Genomic DNA, 18,240 nt, shown 5'->3' with positions numbered 1-18,240 from the left:
GCAGCAGTTTTCTTGGAAATCTCTGTTGTATTACAGGAACTGCTCCAATGAAAATTCAGTCTTCACCATGCAAATACGACATGTTGATTAAGTAACAGTCATCCAAGATATTGCCCCTTCCTAACTGATCTAAAATTAGAGTCTCGGCTACTATTTCTATAATTAAAAAATAACTCAACATGCTGCACTCACTATATTAAATGATTATGCAATGCTGTATAAGAACTTCAGGAGCATTACATCAAAAGCACTAATATATTTCTTCCGACACATTTGGTATCGTCGTATACCCTGCTTGCAAGTCGTAAAGTGTAATTGCCCTAAAGAACTAAAAAGGAAAATTACTCTCTGCATCAATAATTCTACAATAAGCAAGATTTTTGTACGCGCCCTGAGAACTTTAAAAGTGATCAGCCAAATCAAACCTGATTCAATTTTGTTTTAGAATCCAAGTGTGGATCGTGGGCGCATCGTTCGTACAAATGTAGGGAAGGCAAAGCAAAGCATTAGAAGATCGAAGGTCCCAAATCGCCGCTTGATCTCAGCGATCTCCGAACGCAAAGCAATCAACAAATTGTAAAGGTTCCCAATTCCGTAGCCGAAAGATAGAAACATGTATCGCAGCAGGGGAGAAGAGATATCGCCTTGTCAACAGCACAAAGGATCCCAGCGACGAGGATTAGGGTTCAGAGGGTCAATGAACGAGAATAGAAGAGGTATCTTACGATCTCTCGAGCGGTCTCCCTCTCTCTCTCTCTCTCGCGCGCTGCCGACGTTGTGACATCGTAAGGGGAACGCCAGCGCAAAGCCGGGTGACAGGTCTTCCGCAAGTTTCGTACGTGGTTAAAATGACCCCAAGTTGACCAAGCGCTTGACCAAAATTATATTTATATATATATATATATATATATATATATATATAACTCGTTTTTTTAAATTAAAAATATTTTTTGATACCCGTTATCTATGTGCAAAGCTTTTTTAATTATTAATTCAACTCTCTCAGAACCACATCATAACGTTGGATTTAAGCGGAGAATCACCACCCGCCACGGCATCGCCCGCATTGTGGGACCCGTTGGTCCTTTGTGTGCCTTCCCAGCCATCACCAGCGTACGGATTGAGGGTCCGCCAACAGTGGCGTCGACAAGTGTTTGACACCATTTAATGAAACCAACCACAGTTAAAAACCAATTAAGTGTTTCAACGAAGAACCTTTCTCCATTGATGGAAGCTGGAGATCTGTACAAGAACTCGGGGGTCCCTTCCGCCCGAAGCCCAAAAACTAGGGTATAAATGTGGAAAACGAAACCTAGGGAACAAAACGAAGAACCCCCATTCACATCTGAATTCGGCCGCCATCACTCAGAGTCGCTGTCCACGCTCTCCATCCCCTTCAACCCCCTCCGCCTCTGCACAATGCAATAACAATTTATGATCGTCGGCAGCACAAGGGAGTAACAGATCTCGATGCGGAAGTAAAAGATGGAGAAGGCGAGGCCAGCAATCAATGCGGCTACCACGCTTGATGTCAGGTGCCCACGTGACGCAGAAGAAAAGCCCTACCCCTTCTCTCGAGGGCAAGTAGTGGAATTGATTTCGATCATGCATGCCGTATGATGTCTTGAGAGGATATGACGATGGATTTGGCATCCGAGAAGAGGTGGCAACAAAATTAATAATTGGAAGAGCCAAGATTGTTCGTGACGGGGAAATGGGAGGGAGGAGAATGGGGGAGAATTGAGTGTACCTTCTTCGCGCATTTCTTCTCCCTCACCTCATACCGTCCTCTCGTCAAATCTGACAGCCACATTCCTGGAAAACAATACTGCATCCAACAATCCCGGAAAAAATACGTGTGATCATTGTTGGTTTTGTAACACAAGAAGCAAGAACCAGAAAAAGGACAAAAATTGTCGATGGGATCGAAACCTGGAGGGTCCTGTCGATGTTCTTGGCCCTCTTCTTGGGCCGCTGGGGGAGCTTGGTGCCCTTCATGGCGAGGAAGTCGTCCTCCTTCTCCTTGCGCGAGAGGGAAAGGTAAATCTTAGGCCACTCTAGCCGATCCAGGCTCAGCTTCTCCGCGATCGCGACGGGAGCCGATTCCTGATCCGCCGGCGGCTGCTTCGGCCCAGACGGATTCACCGGGGCGTCGGCGGCGGCCCTCGGAGCTTTATCCGGCGGGGCAGGTGGCGATCGCTTTTCGGATCGAGCTGGGCCGCCCGATTGGTCTTCGACGCCTCTGATCATGGCCAGAAAAAGAGAGACGATCTCAGAACTGGGAAACAAGGAAAAAGGTGGGGGGAAAGGCGCACAATGATCAACTCTATGAATGAGAGGAAATTGTGGAAGGTGGTATTTATAGCCCTGCAAGGCGAAAGCAGGCCTCGACACCCAAGAAAAAATAATGGAAAAGAAACAATTTAATGCCCAATAAAATTAAAGAAAAAAAGAGAGAAAGAATTGCTGCTTAAAGAAAAAGTGGGCAGTGGATGAAACAAAATAGAAGGTAGACGTGGGCGGGTGGGAAGACGCGTGAAAAAAATGAAAAAACAAGGGTCTGATAATAATTAAAAGCGAAAGATTAGAATTATAGGAGAAAAGCAAAAAAAACAAAAGCTACTTTACTTAAACCACCCAAAGGTTTACCAGTGGGGAGATGGCAACAGCATCATGGAACAGGGGAACTAAACGAGGGGGCTAGAGAGAACGCATACTTCTTGGCGTCGCGGACGGGGACAGACGTCCTCAGATGGCCTGCCCTGGGGCACGATCCGCCACAGGGCGGAGGGGGCATCGCCGCCGACGACGACGCAGGCGATCTGCGCGGGATCTTGAGCAACTGCCTCAAGTGGGCGGAAGTCTCGTCGCCTGACGCTCTCGGCCGGCGGGACCTCTTGTTGTGTCCCCACTGCAGGATGACGTCGCTGCCCACACCGTTGACGGCGTCATGGTGCTGCCGACTCTGAGATTTGGGGGAGGCGGAAGGGGGTGGTTGCCTCTCGGAGTGTGTAGCCGCCGCGGAGGTAGGAGAATCGGAGGGGGCGGGGATGCGAGGGAACTGGTGGTCTCGGGACGGGGATGGGCCGGCCGAAACCGACACCGATCTCGCTCTTGTGGATTTGCCTTCGGAAGGAGAGTGGTTCGCGTTTCTGCTACTGTGGTCGGCGTCGTCTTCATTGCTTGTCCTCAGGATGGGCTTCCTTCCATTGCCGAGGGGAAGGACATCCGGGCTTACTCTCTGGTATCTGCGGAACAACGATGACAGAATTGGGGTTAGCACCTCCCTCGTGCCTTCATAACTCAATGGAATATATCAAGTGACCACATAAAGTCCCAAAGCCAGGGATTAAAGGCAGCAATCTGAAGAGAAACAAGAATTGCAGATCGCATAGAGACGACATCGAAACCATTCGATCAGAGGAAGTAGGACGTGTGCACTTGGATCCGTCCATGTTCCATGAATCAGTTGCAATCCAAAATGGTATGAAGCAAATCCATACATCCATGTCCGAGAAGAAGAGCAAACATGAAACGGAGAAACAAAGCAGCAGTTCCAACTGCTAATTACGAACTCGGAGATCTCTCGACCACACAAGCTGAACGAAACCAAACACATCGCCAGGCGAAACAAGGAAGAAACTCGTCAAGAAGAGAAGTGAAAACAGATTGATGAAGGCGGGGTAGATCTAACAGATTTAGGTGACCTAAGACAAAACCTTCGGCTAATTCAAGGGAGAAACCGAAGTAAGAGGTTTGTGTCAACCAGAATTGGCGATCTGCCTTACGGTTCCGACCGCAAGACCATCGAAACTGGACATCGGAAACTGCGGGGAAAGAGCAAACGCAGATCAAAACCAAGGGTTCCATAGTAGAAACAAATTTCCAGCACTCGATCAAAGAAACCGTGAAGCTCCTAAACGCCAATGGAACCGAACAATAACTCAAACTGAAGAACACAAAGCGTTCAGAAAAAAAAAAAAACACGATTCTTTTCCGACGACACTTGAGACGAGAACAACGGGCGGATAGCCAAGGGGAGGAGGCATTTGGGGACCAAATCCGAAAACTTGCGCAGAAAAGGAAGATTTGAATCTCCAAAAACAAAACCAAAGCCAACAACAAGCCGAAGGAGGGTGAGCGGCCTGTGTCCGGAGACGGAAGATAGGAACTGAACCAAAAGAGGCGATCTGCCGGCAGATACCCGCCGGCAGAAAAGGCACAATCTCCAGCCGGAGAAACGCTCTTCGCCTCCATCGCCTCCGCCTTCTTTTCCTCCTCAGCTGTCTCCTTAAAAATACACATAGAAAAATTCGATCTCAAGCAACGACAAGTTAGGAGAAAGACTTCAAGATTAGGTCATCATCATTAAACCAACAGACCGAGGTAGCCACAGAGCCGAAGAGAGGAGAAAGACGAAGAGAGAGAGAGAGAGAGAGAGAGAGAGATTGGAGCAAACCTCATCATTTCCAATGCGCAACTGAATCAACAAGCGGTTCTTTGCACAAATCTCACGACCCTCCCAGACGTCTCACATGGATCAATGGTGTCCTCCAAAAGAACCAGAATCCTCTGCTTCTCTCTTATCTCTTCCGCTCTCAGAACGAAGCTTTCCGCCGCATGGATTCAAGGAATAAGAAGAAGAAATCCATCTATGGAAATGGAGAACAAAAGAGCACGGCGTCGCTCTGGAGGACGAGAAGGGGAGGGAGAGAGAGAGAGAGAGAGGAGGGGGGGGGGAGATCGGAGGGAGAGAGAGAGAGAGAGAGCAGCGAAGGTGATGAAGAAGAAATGGGGTTAAAATAGCGGCTTTACCGAACACCAAATTCCCAAACAACCCTTTATCGCCGCGTCTAATTTCCGGTCTACCCTCCCGGACGAGTGCTCGTATCGTAAATAATGCAGCGAGACGAGGGTGTTTGCGCAGCTAAAGAATCCCACCCTTGTTTCGTGTCGTGGGTTGTTCATGTCCTCATAATGACTTACTGCATACCAGTAGAGTTGTTCTTATGCGGGTGATAGATCTACCGTCCGTTTTCCCCGATCCCGGATCTCTCGGTCCTCCCTGTCCTTCGCTTTGTCCACATCCACGGGACACCCAACGCAGAGTCCGTATGCAGACGGCCACGATTGACTTCAGAAATGGTGAAAATGGCTGATGGCACGTAGGTGTCCCGTATTTATACACCGTATCCGCAAGATAGTATAAATGGCTAAAAATATTTTTAATTTATTATTTTCAACATTAAAAAAAAGACATCGAGTTGTTGATTCCTGTATTTTTTATATTTAACTATAATTTATAAATAATAATTAATATAGTAATAAAAATTATTATATTATTTCTATTAAAAAATAACGTTGACATCCTGATTATCTCGATCATGACCGTGTGCACAAAATTATCTGAAGTAACTTCGAGATAAAAATATTAAATTTTTTATATGTCATATATACAAAATCAAGGTCGGTAGAGATTTTTCGATCCAATCATTCTAACATCGAAGTTAGTAGCATGAGATTAGTTAGACCCGTGAGATCAAATAATGATTCTTCATTTTCATTGTGTTGGATATGAGTATTTATACTTAGTCATAAATAAGTAAATTATTTTTTGAAATATTCTTAGAGAAAACAATCTCCAATCGTCTTTAGCAACCTCCCATTGATTTTTTAAGTAAATGGATGATTAAGAGGAGGAAGGGATAATCTATAACTACTTGGACCCGAAGATCGAGATTGGGAGAGGTTTCGAACTCCCAAGATAATAACACGAGGTAGATTAGTGTGAGTATTAGTAATAAAAATGTAATTCTCTATTTTCATTGTATTGAATATAAGTTTTTTATTACTTATCATAATGGAACATAATAGCTTATGAAATATTATAAGAAAAGATAATCTATAATTGCCTCTAATAATATCCCAGTAACCTTTTATTTAAAGAGTGAGGGGGAAGACAATTTATAATTACTTTATCCTAAAGACCGAGGCCAACAGTAGTTTTTCATCACAATCCCTTCGATGATAAAATTAGTAATATAAGATAGATAAGTGTCAACTCAGAATGGTTAAAAGGTGATTATCACTTTTCATTGTGTTAAATACGTGTCTTTATACCAGAACTTAAAAGAGGTAGAATTTTTTTATAAAATGTTTCAAGTAGAGGTAACCTCTAGTCGACTTTAAGAATCTTTTCTTAGTCTTTTATTATATGAGCAATAGGAGAGGACAACATACAACTGCTTAAACTTGAAAATCGATATCAATAGAGGTTTTTTTGACTCGATTCTTTCAATTTCTAAGTTAGTAACTTAAGGTAGGTAATAAGTATGAACACAAATAATTAAAAGATGATTTGTTTTCCTTTTTATTATATTGAAACTGAGTTTTTTATATTTAGTCATAAAATAATAAAATATTTCATGAAATATTTTATGTAAAGATGATCTTAGTTGTCTCTAATAATTTTCTCTTAGCATTTTAATCATACGGACGACAAGGGAATGACAACTTACATTACTTGAACCCTTGTTGACATTATACGAACGTAATGTGCCGAATAAGAATACGCTGATAATATTCTCCTTATCAATATTAAAATAAATATATTTATTACATACTACGAAGGGAGTACATAGTAATTAAATAATATTATAATATAGAAAGTAATGTTGTTAGGTAGTTGATCAACACCAATATAGAATTATTTTTCTTCATACAATATTAATCCTTAAATCATCTAAATAAAAACTTGTGAACCTGAATAGAAACAATCAGTTGGATCAAAAACAATCAAACATCAAACGTTCAACTGATTACTTTCACTAATTAAATGGTTTTACTATCAAAGAAATTGAGGACTCCCCAAAACATTTATTAGTTATTAGAGACCGTTGATTTTTTCCCATAACTTTTAAGTCATTTATTACAACAATGAAAAAGAAAAAAAATGTAATATTTGTTTATAATATTATCTGTATTTAAAATTTTTAACATAAAATAATTCGTTTTATGGTGAGCATTCGTAAGCACAATGTAGTATTTCCAATGGCAAGATCACAATGAACTGAAAGGAATACATATTTCATCAGTGATTAGGTTTCCATTGATGTTAGTCATACAAATAAAAAAAATGATGGAGATTGATTTGCAATTGTGGATAAGATGAGAGGAGTCGTGAGGATTTGTAGTGGTAGGAAGGAATATTGACGAGTTTGGCAGCCTCATCTCCGCCAACCATGAATCAGATTCATGTAATAGAGATAAAATCAAAGAATATACTTAATGACGATGTGTTTTACTGATCTTCGAAAAGAAACCAAAGAATAAAATCATAAAAAATTGGAACAACATATTCAATATTGTATGTTTCGACATAGCATATGTATCCGTCGCCATTAAAGTTGATTGATTAACTATTTCTAATTTATGGTTCACATTAATTTATTTAAGATAAAAATATAAATGTTGAAATATTAAATCTCTAATAAAAACTCAAGTATTTATTTTTTCTACTATATTTTTATTTTATTCTCATATAATATTTATTTTTAAAAAGATAATATTATCCTTAGCATTCACCTTGTCGATTCTCGCTACTATCACGCCTTTGATCATCGCCCCTAAGTACTCCTTTGTCCTCATCTATCTCGAGAAGGGCATCCTTAATCCCCTCCTTTATCTTCTGTATGTTAAGTCTCTTACATGAATAGGTCATGCGAGGGAGGGGATAGGGGAAGTCTTTATCACGACAATATTATTTTCTTTCGTTTCGTTGTGGTTGATACATAAGATGCATGGAAAAACCCCTTAATAATCAATATGATGAAAAATAATAAAATTTTACGATACCATGGAGCCACCTAATAAGCAATAGTAAAGTTTTATAGTGGGATTGAGATGATCACGAAGGAGCAACGAGACATAGGTAATAATTAACGAGGAGGAGATCGAGATTATCTCGTCATTTAGAAAGAAAATACTAAGAAATAAAAAATTAAGATTTATTTTTTCAGAATTTAGCCATAAGTTTAAAAAAATTAATAGTTGGAAAAAAGAAAATATCAGTATAAAATAGAGGTTCAAATAACAATAAATTATGGTCAACAATAGAGATTAACTAAAATGATATATATCTAATTTTAAAGGGATATATATTTACATAAGTATGCTAATATTTACTTAGTAGATATAAAATTTCTAATACGCAAAAAATATATAATTCATATATATATATATATATATTTATGCGTGAGAGAGAGAGAGAGAGAGAGAGGGAGAGAGGAGAGAGAATTAAATTAGTGATGGGTTCTCTCAATCCGCCTCGTACGTCTGCCTTTCCACTGCCCTCTCTCACGCCCTCTCTTTGCGGTCCCAAGAAACCTCCATTGATCAAAGGAAACCCCATCAAACCTTCAATTTTGGTATGGGCGATGGATGGGAGACTGGGGTTTTGTTCTATCGTTCTGGATTTTAGGAGGTTGGATGAACAGCAGATTCGAACGGGATCGCTATCAAGCACCGACTGCAGCAATTCTTGGTCGGAGTCGGCTTCTGTTATATTCTCGTACAGTGGGCAAGCTCCTCTCTTTCCTTCAATTCATTTCTTTCTTGGTGCTCATGGATGTTGATCGCGAGGAATTCCGTTATTTGTACACGTTTTTCGCTTTTCCTTTCTCTTCTGTTAGGGTTTTTGTCATTCGTAGCACGTGAATCGTCTTGAAAGCAGAATTCATCCCTTTTTCATGCTTTTCTGTCGCAATGAATGGCATCAAGTGAATCGTCACCAGACGGATTGCTGCTAGGCGACTTTACCTCCCGATGACTTTGAGTCATTTGAGTCTCATCAAGAACTTCACAACGTAGGATTATCAACGTGTAACTCTTTCTGGATCGATTGGTCTATGAATACTTTGATACGTGGTTGATTGAATGCTCTGGTTGCAGTTGCTTGTGTTGTTTTTGTTTATTTTGTAGGCATGCTAATATGTTTCAGCTCATCAGTTCTGTATTTGATTGCCTTCCCCAATCTGTACTAACTCAAGCTGTTTGATTGAATTCCAGATGAGTGATGAAGCATCATCCAGGAGTACGAAAGTGGATCCAACTTTCTAGGGTAATGGTGACTTAACTAGAAGATGGTAGCCCCGATCTTGGACATGGACTGTCTGGTAGTCCATGTGAAATCCCTGTACTTGCTTCAATTTCAAAGTAGGCACCAGAAAATTGTCAAAGAGCATGAACAAAATTACTTTTGGCTGTCAATGATTGTATTACTTCAGCAAATGATCCATAGGTAAGCACAGGTGTTCGCCTAGCTGATTATCTAGTCCAGAACTAAGTAGGGATCCCAGAGGCAACATCTACCTCATCCTCGACGATAACCATGCCATCATTCATGAGGTCAGGGGAGATAAAGTCCAGTGCTTCCTGTAGATGTAGTAGGGTCATAGGTAAAGGTTTAGATAGTTACTCTTATGCATCCATCAAGTGACATACTAGGATTAAATTTTGCTGGGAGGCCTTTCATCTTTTAATTGCAAAGGATTTCCTATCAACTTAAGCCACTTCGAGCTTGTTAAATGCATAGGTCATGGAGACATTGGCAGTGTTCACATAGCTGACTCAAGGGAACAGGAACTGACACCATTTTTGCAAAGAAAGTGATGGACAAGGCTTCCCTAATTAGTGAAACTAGGCTAATTTGGGCACAAACAGATTCATACTGCATTCCCATCAAGACAGAAAAAATATTTCTCCTTGGTTGTCGAGTGTCGTGGTGGTGGTAATCTTCATTCTCTTCATCAGAAGTGACCTGATAAAGCTTTTAACTTGGAAGAATGCATGGTAAGATTCTATTTTAATTAAACATACATAATTTTGGCTTTATAAAATGTATGAAAGACCATAATTCCATAACAGAAAATTCATATTGATATATTTTGTTTGATTGAATTTACTATGTGAAAATTAGTTATTGTTATCAGGTGTTAATGTAGATTATTAAATGACCATTTAATTATTGTGTTTACTCTTTTTTAAATCTAGATCATATTTTTGTTTTACCTTTTCATCCTTTTATGATTTTTTCTACCATGATCCTTACCTACATCTTTTTCTTTAAATGATTCATGATACTAACTTGGTTTGAGGAAGTTGTGTGCAAACCAAGACTTTGGACTTGCCATTATTAAATATTAAGTGAAACAAGATCTTTACAACAAGTACGATTCATCTTACATTTGTTTTGAGCTGTGCTATTTCATTTAGTGTGCATAATTCTATAAGGTAATTTTCTTTAACAAGGGAAATTTGAACAGGGAAGAGTGTTCATAGTTGCAAGGATAAGTCAAATATGTTTTTTCTGGCATCTGTTTGGAAATCCTAAATTAAATCATAAGTGTTGACCAATGTCATTCCTTAAACTTATACTTTCTTGCGAAGAAGGTTCATGAAAAAGTAGAACAAGGTTTAGCTATGAAGATAATGCCATGCTTTTGCTAGTTTTCGCTATATTGTGATACTACTGTGGTAATATGGATTCATCCTTTCATGGCAGAAATCTGATTGCTGTGGTTACTAGCTATAAAAATGAGCTGCCTTTATTGTGTTTGGGATGCGAATGATAGTAGTTTTGTCACGACCCGAGTCTAATGGGTTAACTGGCCTATCAACTTCGTTTGGTCTAAACCATTGACCAAAATGTTTAAGCTGAAGTTGATAGGCCAGTTAGCCTATCAGGTCCGGGTCGTGACATTTGGTATCAGAGTCGACCTAGTATTTGGGCATGGTAAGGGGGCTCGAGTAGGAAAGAGCTACCCCTGGATGAAGTCAGAGGGCTCGTCATAGCGTGGAGCCACCACTGGGCTACACCTCACATGCACTATGCTAGGATTTGATCTAGGTCATGCTGGGCCTTGACGAGGACGTCAAGCCTTTGAGTGGGGGAGATTGTAACACCTCAAATTAGTCCCACATCGGAAGTTAGCAAGATTAAGATTGTCTTATAAGGGTCCGATGAGTGTACTACTATCAGCTTCAGCTTAAACATTTTGGTCAGTGGTTTAGACCAAACAAAGTTGATAGGCTCGGGTCGTGACAAGTTCTGTCATGGTCAAGCAAGGAAAGAAATAAGTGGTATATAGATAGATGCATTAAAAGAGAAGAGAAATATGTATTAGATGCATTAAGGTTGTGAAATGCTTTAAGAAACTTTTTCAACCATCACGAAAAGTATGTATGAAGCATCAAATGATAGCCGATTATCATTAGCTAACTTAGTTGATGATATCATCAATTAACCTTAGGTATGCTTTAGCTTCTTTAGACAAGTTGATGATAGACTGTTTTTTATTTTTCCTTGTGTTATTACCTTTGTTGGTTACTTTCTATCCATTTTATGAGTACTATCATTTACTTTTGGGATAGCTTATTTGGAAATGTTTGTGGTGCACTAGATCAAAGAAATTATGTAGGCACATTTAATGAAAAAACACAATAAATTATGACAAGATAAAAGAATTATGGTTAAGGTTTAAAATTTGGTGCCATACATATCTTGCGGGACCAGTACAATACTCGATACGAGTGGTATATTGACCTGTACCATCCAATACAACTAAAAAATAATTAAAAAAAAATGAAAATGATCAGTCCTAGATCAGGTACTAGTCCTTGGTCAGGCGGACAAAAATCAATTGGTATGGTACTGGTCTGCTCATTTGGGACCTTGATTATGACATTTTTAATATAGTCAAAAAGTGAATCTGTTGAATGTGACCAGAATCAGACATAAGGTTTTGATTGTGGATGAAAATGTGGCAAGTGATGTTGCATATCTGTATTTGCACTAATACTAATGCCAAATCCTAACATCACTAATTTAAGAAAAAAATTGCAGTAATGCTATTTTGTTTGTGCAGACGTAAATGTTGGTCTATGCAATGCTAATCACTGATTTTGCATTTGGTAACTTCAGTAAGTCTCTGGGAAGTAAGTTTAGATGTTTTCAGAACTCCTTTGAATTCATGTTTTTCTATGACTTCATCAATGGCTTTAGCACATTGATACATTTCTTATGCATATCTTTTCTGTCCAACAGCTTTTATGCTTCAGAACCGTTGCTTGCAATTGAATATCTGCACTTGATTGGGAAACTATATAAGGAATTGAAGCCAGTGAATGTGCTTGTTAGAGATGATGGCAACATAAAAGTATCTAACTTTGCCTTGCTACGGGCTCACGGTAGTGCTCCTTCAACACCCCGAAATCAGTCAGAATTTTATCTATCCATGCAGGAAATAGTTCTTGCATCCAAAGAATTCTTTGGAGAAAACTTTAATGTAATGTTGAATCCTGTGTTTGTTTGCATACTCCCTGGGAAGATCAATAAATCCTAATTGGACTTTGGCTTTGGGTGCTGAGCTCCCTTGGAATTGATGGCAGAGCCAATAGATGCACACTCGATGTCATTCCTTGGGATGAATGAGTATTTGGCCGTTGAAGTTATCTGAGAGGATCATTGTAGTGCAGTGGATTGGTGGACCATTAGCATATTTTTGTACGGGCTTGTGTATGGTACAACCCCTTGCAAGAAATCAGGAAACTGAGTTACACTTTTAAACATAGAATGCCAACCATTGATGTTTCCAGTGGCACCAGCTGTGAGGTTGACTGCACAAGACCTTAGCCATGGCCTCCTTGTCATCGAATTGCAGAAGAAAAGGATTGGCTACAGAAGGGGTGCTACTGAGATCAAAAAGTATCCATCATCTGCGAGGGTTAATTAGGCCCTCTGAGGAATGCCACGCCACCTTATATACTTGAATCAGTGGAGATGAAGTGATTTGCTTGTGGGATATGGTTACAGGAAAGAAAGTAACACCTAATGGTCTACATGGTGGCAACAAGAATGATGCAAGTGATTGACTTTGTTTCTATGACATGGTGGCTTAGTTCTACATCTGATGTCAGAGAAGAATTGGATTGGTTTGTAAGGGTCAAATGAATCTATCACTATTAACTTAGATTTTAGTATCGTGGGTAAGTGGTTTATGCCTATCAAATTAATCGGTGGGTAGTATCCCATCATGTAGGATCATGGCAGATATTAGATTTGATGAGGGGTCAAAGTAGAAAATAACTAAATGTGGATGGGGATGGTGACACATCGCATGGAGTTACTTTAATCAGTTTGATTTTGTATTGTGTTTGTGGGCTCCGACAGAGGACTTCAATGCATTGGGATGCGCGGTGAGATTTTTTTTCTCCTGTTAATAGACAATACTGTTGTTAATCATGCATAATTGTCAGAGTGGACATCAATAGATGTCAATTTATTATAAATTGATGATCGTGTGACACAAATGTAAAGGTGCTTGGGCTGAATGGCCCATCGAGTCTCTTTTCTACTTTTATTTCCTCATTGCCGGTGGATCAGTTTTTTGGAATGATGTTAAAGACCCCATCTGTCATTTGCTGCTTTCAGGATTCCCTCTGTGTAGTCTTTAATCATTGTGCGTTTCCCTCTCAAGAAAAGAACAGGTTTTCGACCTAAAGGATGAGAGTTAGTCTTGGTTTCGGATAATGAGACAATTATGGAAAGGCTTGGATCAGTAGATTGCTTGACTTCTAGATATAAAATAGTTCTTTTGACACCATGTTTTAGTATCAGAGAATTCTTGCTTTGGGCAAAGCTTTTGTTTAAACACAGTTTTCCTTGTATTGCAGTGGTATGCTGTTGCGGAAGAAACCACTAAAGAGTGTTCAGCTTGTAGATGATCATGTGTCCGATACACTGTTGTATGCTTTCAAGATTGACCACTGAAGAACATGCTCTCATGTTGAGAGCGGTATTTTCTACTGCCCGGGTTATCTAAATGATCATGTTCTGCATGCTTCTGCACAGCCATATTAAAATAGAAAACACGAATGAGAATAATGCAGTTCCTAGCAACTTAGTTTATAAGAAGGTGGATATCTCTCAACTGTTGAATTGAAATGTTTGCAGGGATGGAGTGCTTGCTGTGCTGCACATGAAGCTTCCACAGCAACCGACGAGGTGTGGCTACAGTGTTCGGCTCAGCCAGCAGAGGAGCGACAGAGCAAGCGAGGAATTTGGTGTGCAAAAAAGTATGTGCTCATGCAGAGGAACGTTCACCAATGACCGATGCCGCTGCTCCAGCCACAGTCCTCACTTGTATCTACTTTTAATTCCACTCGAGCGCTTTCGCTTTTCCTTTCGAAAAAAGAAGAGCAACAAAGACAGGAACAACGCCACCACCCATCTCCATTTCTATGCCCTCTGATTCCCTCCTCTCCCCCAACCTTCCTCCTCTCTTAGTCCAGGTAGATCTCCATGGCTGCGGCTGCTCTTGCTTCCAAGCTCTTCCTTTGTCTCTCCACTTCCCTCCTCCTCCTCCTCTTCACCTTTCCTTGTTCCACTGCTTCGAGCTTCCCCCGCTTGTCGCTCAGAAAGCAAGCCTCCATCCTCGTCTCTATAGCGCAGTCCTTCCACACCTCGGACGACTTCTTCCGCAGCTGGAGCTTCTCCAACCATGCAGCTGTCTGCGCATGGAATGGCGTTCGATGCGACGACGCCCGGCGCGCAGTGATCGAGCTCGACGTGTCGAACCTCAACATCTCAGGTTTCCTGCCACCCGCCATTGCGGAGCTCAAGAGCCTCGCTTCCCTCTCCGTCTCCGGTAACAGCTTCTCCGGTGAGTTCCCTCCCGGTATCAGCAAGCTCTCCGGACTCAGGTATCTCAACATCTCCAATAACCATTTCAATGGCACCATGGACTGGAGCTTCTCCGGAATGATGGGACTCGAGGTTCTCGATGCTTACAACAATGACTTCGTCGGGTCTCTCCCTGTCGCGCTCACTGGACTCCCCATGCTACGCCATCTGGATCTCGGTGGGAATTACTTCTCCGGCACCATCCCGGCGGCCTACGGTGGCTTCCGAGCTATACGCTTTGTCTCGTTGGCTGGGAATGACCTGGGCGGGCGCATACCCCCCCAACTCGGCAATCTCACCACTCTGGAGCAGCTCTACCTGGGCTACTACAACGAGTTCGACGGCGGGATTCCGGCCGAGCTCGGGAGGTTGGCCGAGCTAGTCCATCTCGACCTTTCCAGCTGTGGGTTGGAGGGCGGAATCCCGCACCAACTGGGCAACCTCACGAAGCTCGACACTCTCTTCCTGCAAACGAATCAGCTCACCGGCACCGTCCCTCCCCACCTTGGCAACCTGAGCAACCTGAGATACCTCGACATCTCGAACAATGCGCTGACCGGCGAGATCCCGGAAGAGTTCTCGGCTCTCCGGGAGCTCAAGCTGCTGCACATGTTCATCAATCGGTTCCATGGAGAGATCCCAGTGTTCGTCGCCGAGCTGCCCCATTTGGAGGTCCTGAAGCTGTGGCAGAACAACTTCACCGGCGTGATCCCTCCCAGCCTCGGACGGAACGGCGTGCTTCGAGAGCTCGATCTCTCCACCAACAAGCTCACTGGATTAGTCCCCCGAGCTCTCTGCTCCGGGAGGAAGCTGGAGATTCTGATTCTGCTAAACAACTTCCTCTTCGGTCCGCTGCCGGACGATCTTGGCGAGTGCACGACGCTGGGTCGGGTCCGCATGGGGCAGAACTACTTGACCGGGGCCATTCCCGGGGGCTTCCTCTACCTGCCGGAGCTCTCGCTGCTGGAGCTGCAGAACAACTATCTCACCGGCACGATGGCGGAAGAGCCCGCGAAGAGGCCCGAAAGGCTCGGCCAGCTGAATCTATCCAACAACCGGCTCTCCGGACCTCTTCCGGCCTCCGTCGGCAACTTCTCCGCGCTGCAGATTCTTCTTCTCAGTGGCAACCAGTTCACAGGGGAGATACCCTCTCAGGTTGGCCTTCTAAGGCACGTCCTCAAGGTGGACGTGAGCAAGAACAACTTCACCGGTAGAATTCCGCCTGAGATCGGCGACTGCTTCTTGCTGACTTACCTGGATTTGAGCCAAAACCATCTCTCCGGACCGATCCCATCTCGACTCTCGCAAACAAGGATACTGAACTATCTGAATGTTTCATGGAACCGGTTGAATGGAAGCATTCCGAAGGAGATCGGAAGCATGAAGAGCCTGACCTCTGCCGACTTCTCGCACAATGACTTCTCCGGCAGAGTACCGGAGTCTGGGCAGTTCGCCTACTTCAACGCTTCATCTTTTCTTGCCAACCCGCAGCTATGTGGATCGATTCTTTCGAGCCCCTGCAACATTTCGGCAAGTTCCCAATTCCAGTACGACCAACACCAAAGCTTCAAGTCGCAGCTCCCTGGAAGATCCAAGCTCCTGCTTGCACTCGGCCTCTTGATATGTTCCATGTCGTTCGCCGTCACAGTCGTCATCAAGACGCGGTCGATGATGAAGAGGAACTCGAAATCATGGAAGCTGACGGCGTTCCAGAAGCTAGAGTTCGAGAGCGAAGACATCGTCGAATGCCTCAAAGACAACTGCATCATAGGAAGAGGAGGAGCAGGAATCGTGTACAGAGGAACGATGCCGAGCGGCGAAGAGGTCGCGGTGAAGCGACTGCTTGGGATCAGCAAGGGATCAACCCATGACAATGGATTCTCTGCGGAGATACAGACGCTGGGCAAGATCAGGCACCGGAACATCGTGCGGTTGCTCGCCTTCTGCTCGAACAAGGAGTCCAAGCTGCTGGTGTACGAGTACATGCCCAATGGGTGCTTGGGAGAGCTGCTCCATGGAAAGAGAGGTGGATATCTCAGCTGGCAAATGAGGCTCCGGATCGCCATAGAAGCCGCGAAGGGGTTGTGCTACTTGCACCATGACTGCCGCCCGCCGATACTTCATCGGGATGTCAAGTCCAATAACATCTTGTTGGATGCCAACTTCGAAGCTCATGTCGCAGATTTCGGCCTCGCCAAGTACCTGAGGGACACGGGAGCTTCCGAGTGCATGTCGGCCATCGCCGGTTCCTACGGCTACATCGCCCCCGGTACTTTCTTCTACTACTAGTGCCGACAACAATTCTGCCGCATCCTTACTCTGTTCTAGCTTGTCACAGCTAAAGGAGTAGGAAGAGTTGGCGGGGATGAAGGTGAAGTAGAACATATCCTCACCGATCATATACTCTTCCAACTGTTCTCGTTCTGCAGCAATCTATTTTGCTGAAGAAGATGAATGCGGTAGCAGATGGTTCAAAGCACCAAGCAGTGAACTGCTTTATCTGCCTGCACCGGTGGCTGGCTACTTTGAGGAAGATAGCACCGAGGTCCAATTCCTCAAAGAAAGCAAGCAGCATATCTACCTCTTTTCCTTGGCTAAGTGTTGCTTTCAACACAATCTGCATTCCTTTTGACCAAATCCATCATTCAGTAAATATCAAGCTCCTGATCCCAAACAGTCTCCCTTATGGCCCTCGATCGGTGTCCATGCTTTATGTTTTGTGCAGGCCCACATGCTAGCACATGAAAGCATCACCGGGGTTTGATCGCCTTTAATCTCTTCTACTTTGCATGCAGAGTATGCCTACACTCTCAAGGTGGACGAGAAGAGCGATGTCTACAGCTTCGGTGTGGTTCTGTTGGAGCTGATCACCGGCCGGAGACCCGTGGGCGACTTCGGGGAGGAAGGATTAGACCTCGTGCAATGGACAAGAATGAGCACGAATTGGAGCAAGGAAGGGGTGGTGAGGATATTGGATCCATGGCTCAGCAATGTCCCACTGGAAGAGGCGACGCAGGTGTTCTTCGTGGCCATGCTCTGCGTCCAAGAGCACAGCGTCGAGCGGCCCACCATGAGAGAGGTCGTGCAGATGCTCGAGCAGGCGAAGCCATCCTACGGCTTCCATGCACGTTAATCGTCGCGAATGCTTTGAGATTCCGCCGCAATTAATGTAAACGTGATGCGCGTGATGTTGTTGTTGCTGTTGTGTGTGTGTAAGAGCGAGAGAGAGAGAGAGAGAGAGAGTCGAGCATCTTCCATGACAATGCACCTCATTTGCCAGGAATCTTTGTGTTGCAAGAGCTGTTACCTTCTCCCAATAAAAGCTGGGGACGGACTACTGGTGTCATCTGAAAGATGGGTGCATGCCATGGCTTTTGGCATGGTGCAGTGGCTTTCAGCTCGACAATGGCAAAGCATGTGATGTGTGCGAGTGTGTGTGTGAGAGAGAGAGAGAGAGAGATGAAAAGGAAAAGTCGAGGAAGCACAGAGCACGTTTGCTG

The 18,240-nt window shown here is 43.2% G+C and overlaps 2 protein-coding genes across 18 annotated transcripts; one reads left to right on the top strand and one right to left on the bottom strand.

Moving 5' to 3' along the window:
* Positions 1-1,199: 1,199 nt before the first annotated feature.
* LOC135619998 (protein transport protein sec31-like) lies at positions 1,200-4,750 on the bottom strand. 3 transcript variants are annotated; one of them, XM_065122556.1, is made up of 7 exons: positions 4,460-4,750; positions 4,205-4,290; positions 2,718-3,248; positions 1,933-2,242; positions 1,751-1,828; positions 1,521-1,623; positions 1,200-1,412 (listed from the first exon to the last, which is right to left on the bottom strand). In XM_065122556.1, exons 2-7 carry the CDS (start codon positions 4,255-4,257, stop codon positions 1,366-1,368), a joined length of 1,122 nt encoding a protein of 373 aa, XP_064978628.1. In that variant the 5' UTR covers positions 4,258-4,290; positions 4,460-4,750; the 3' UTR covers positions 1,200-1,365. The 3 variants fall into 3 exon arrangements, with proteins under 3 accessions (XP_064978628.1, XP_064978629.1, XP_064978631.1); XM_065122557.1 differs by having other exon boundaries at positions 1,567-1,623; XM_065122559.1 differs by lacking the exon at positions 1,521-1,623.
* A 3,530-nt stretch (positions 4,751-8,280) lies between these two features.
* LOC135619995 (leucine-rich repeat receptor-like serine/threonine-protein kinase BAM3) lies at positions 8,281-18,093 on the top strand. 15 transcript variants are annotated; one of them, XM_065122550.1, is made up of 9 exons: positions 8,281-8,569; positions 9,067-9,173; positions 9,593-9,849; positions 11,925-11,994; positions 12,104-13,254; positions 13,732-13,853; positions 14,012-17,009; positions 17,079-17,111; positions 17,536-18,093. In XM_065122550.1, the coding sequence occupies exons 7-9, from the start codon at positions 14,360-14,362 to the stop codon at positions 17,871-17,873; spliced, it is 3,021 nt and encodes a 1,006-aa protein (XP_064978622.1). In that variant the 5' UTR covers positions 8,281-8,569; positions 9,067-9,173; positions 9,593-9,849; positions 11,925-11,994; positions 12,104-13,254; positions 13,732-13,853; positions 14,012-14,359; the 3' UTR covers positions 17,874-18,093. The 15 variants fall into 15 exon arrangements, with proteins under 15 accessions (XP_064978622.1, XP_064978618.1, XP_064978613.1 ...); XM_065122546.1 differs by having other exon boundaries at positions 8,281-8,578; XM_065122541.1 differs by having other exon boundaries at positions 8,281-8,578; positions 9,067-9,298.
* The last annotated feature ends 147 nt before the right edge of the window (positions 18,094-18,240 follow it).

This window comes from Musa acuminata, chromosome BXJ2-8 (genome assembly GCF_036884655.1).
Source record: "Musa acuminata AAA Group cultivar baxijiao chromosome BXJ2-8, Cavendish_Baxijiao_AAA, whole genome shotgun sequence".
NCBI classification, from domain to species: Eukaryota; Viridiplantae; Streptophyta; class Magnoliopsida; order Zingiberales; family Musaceae; genus Musa; species Musa acuminata.
This window is presented reverse-complemented; position numbering and strand designations above follow the sequence as displayed.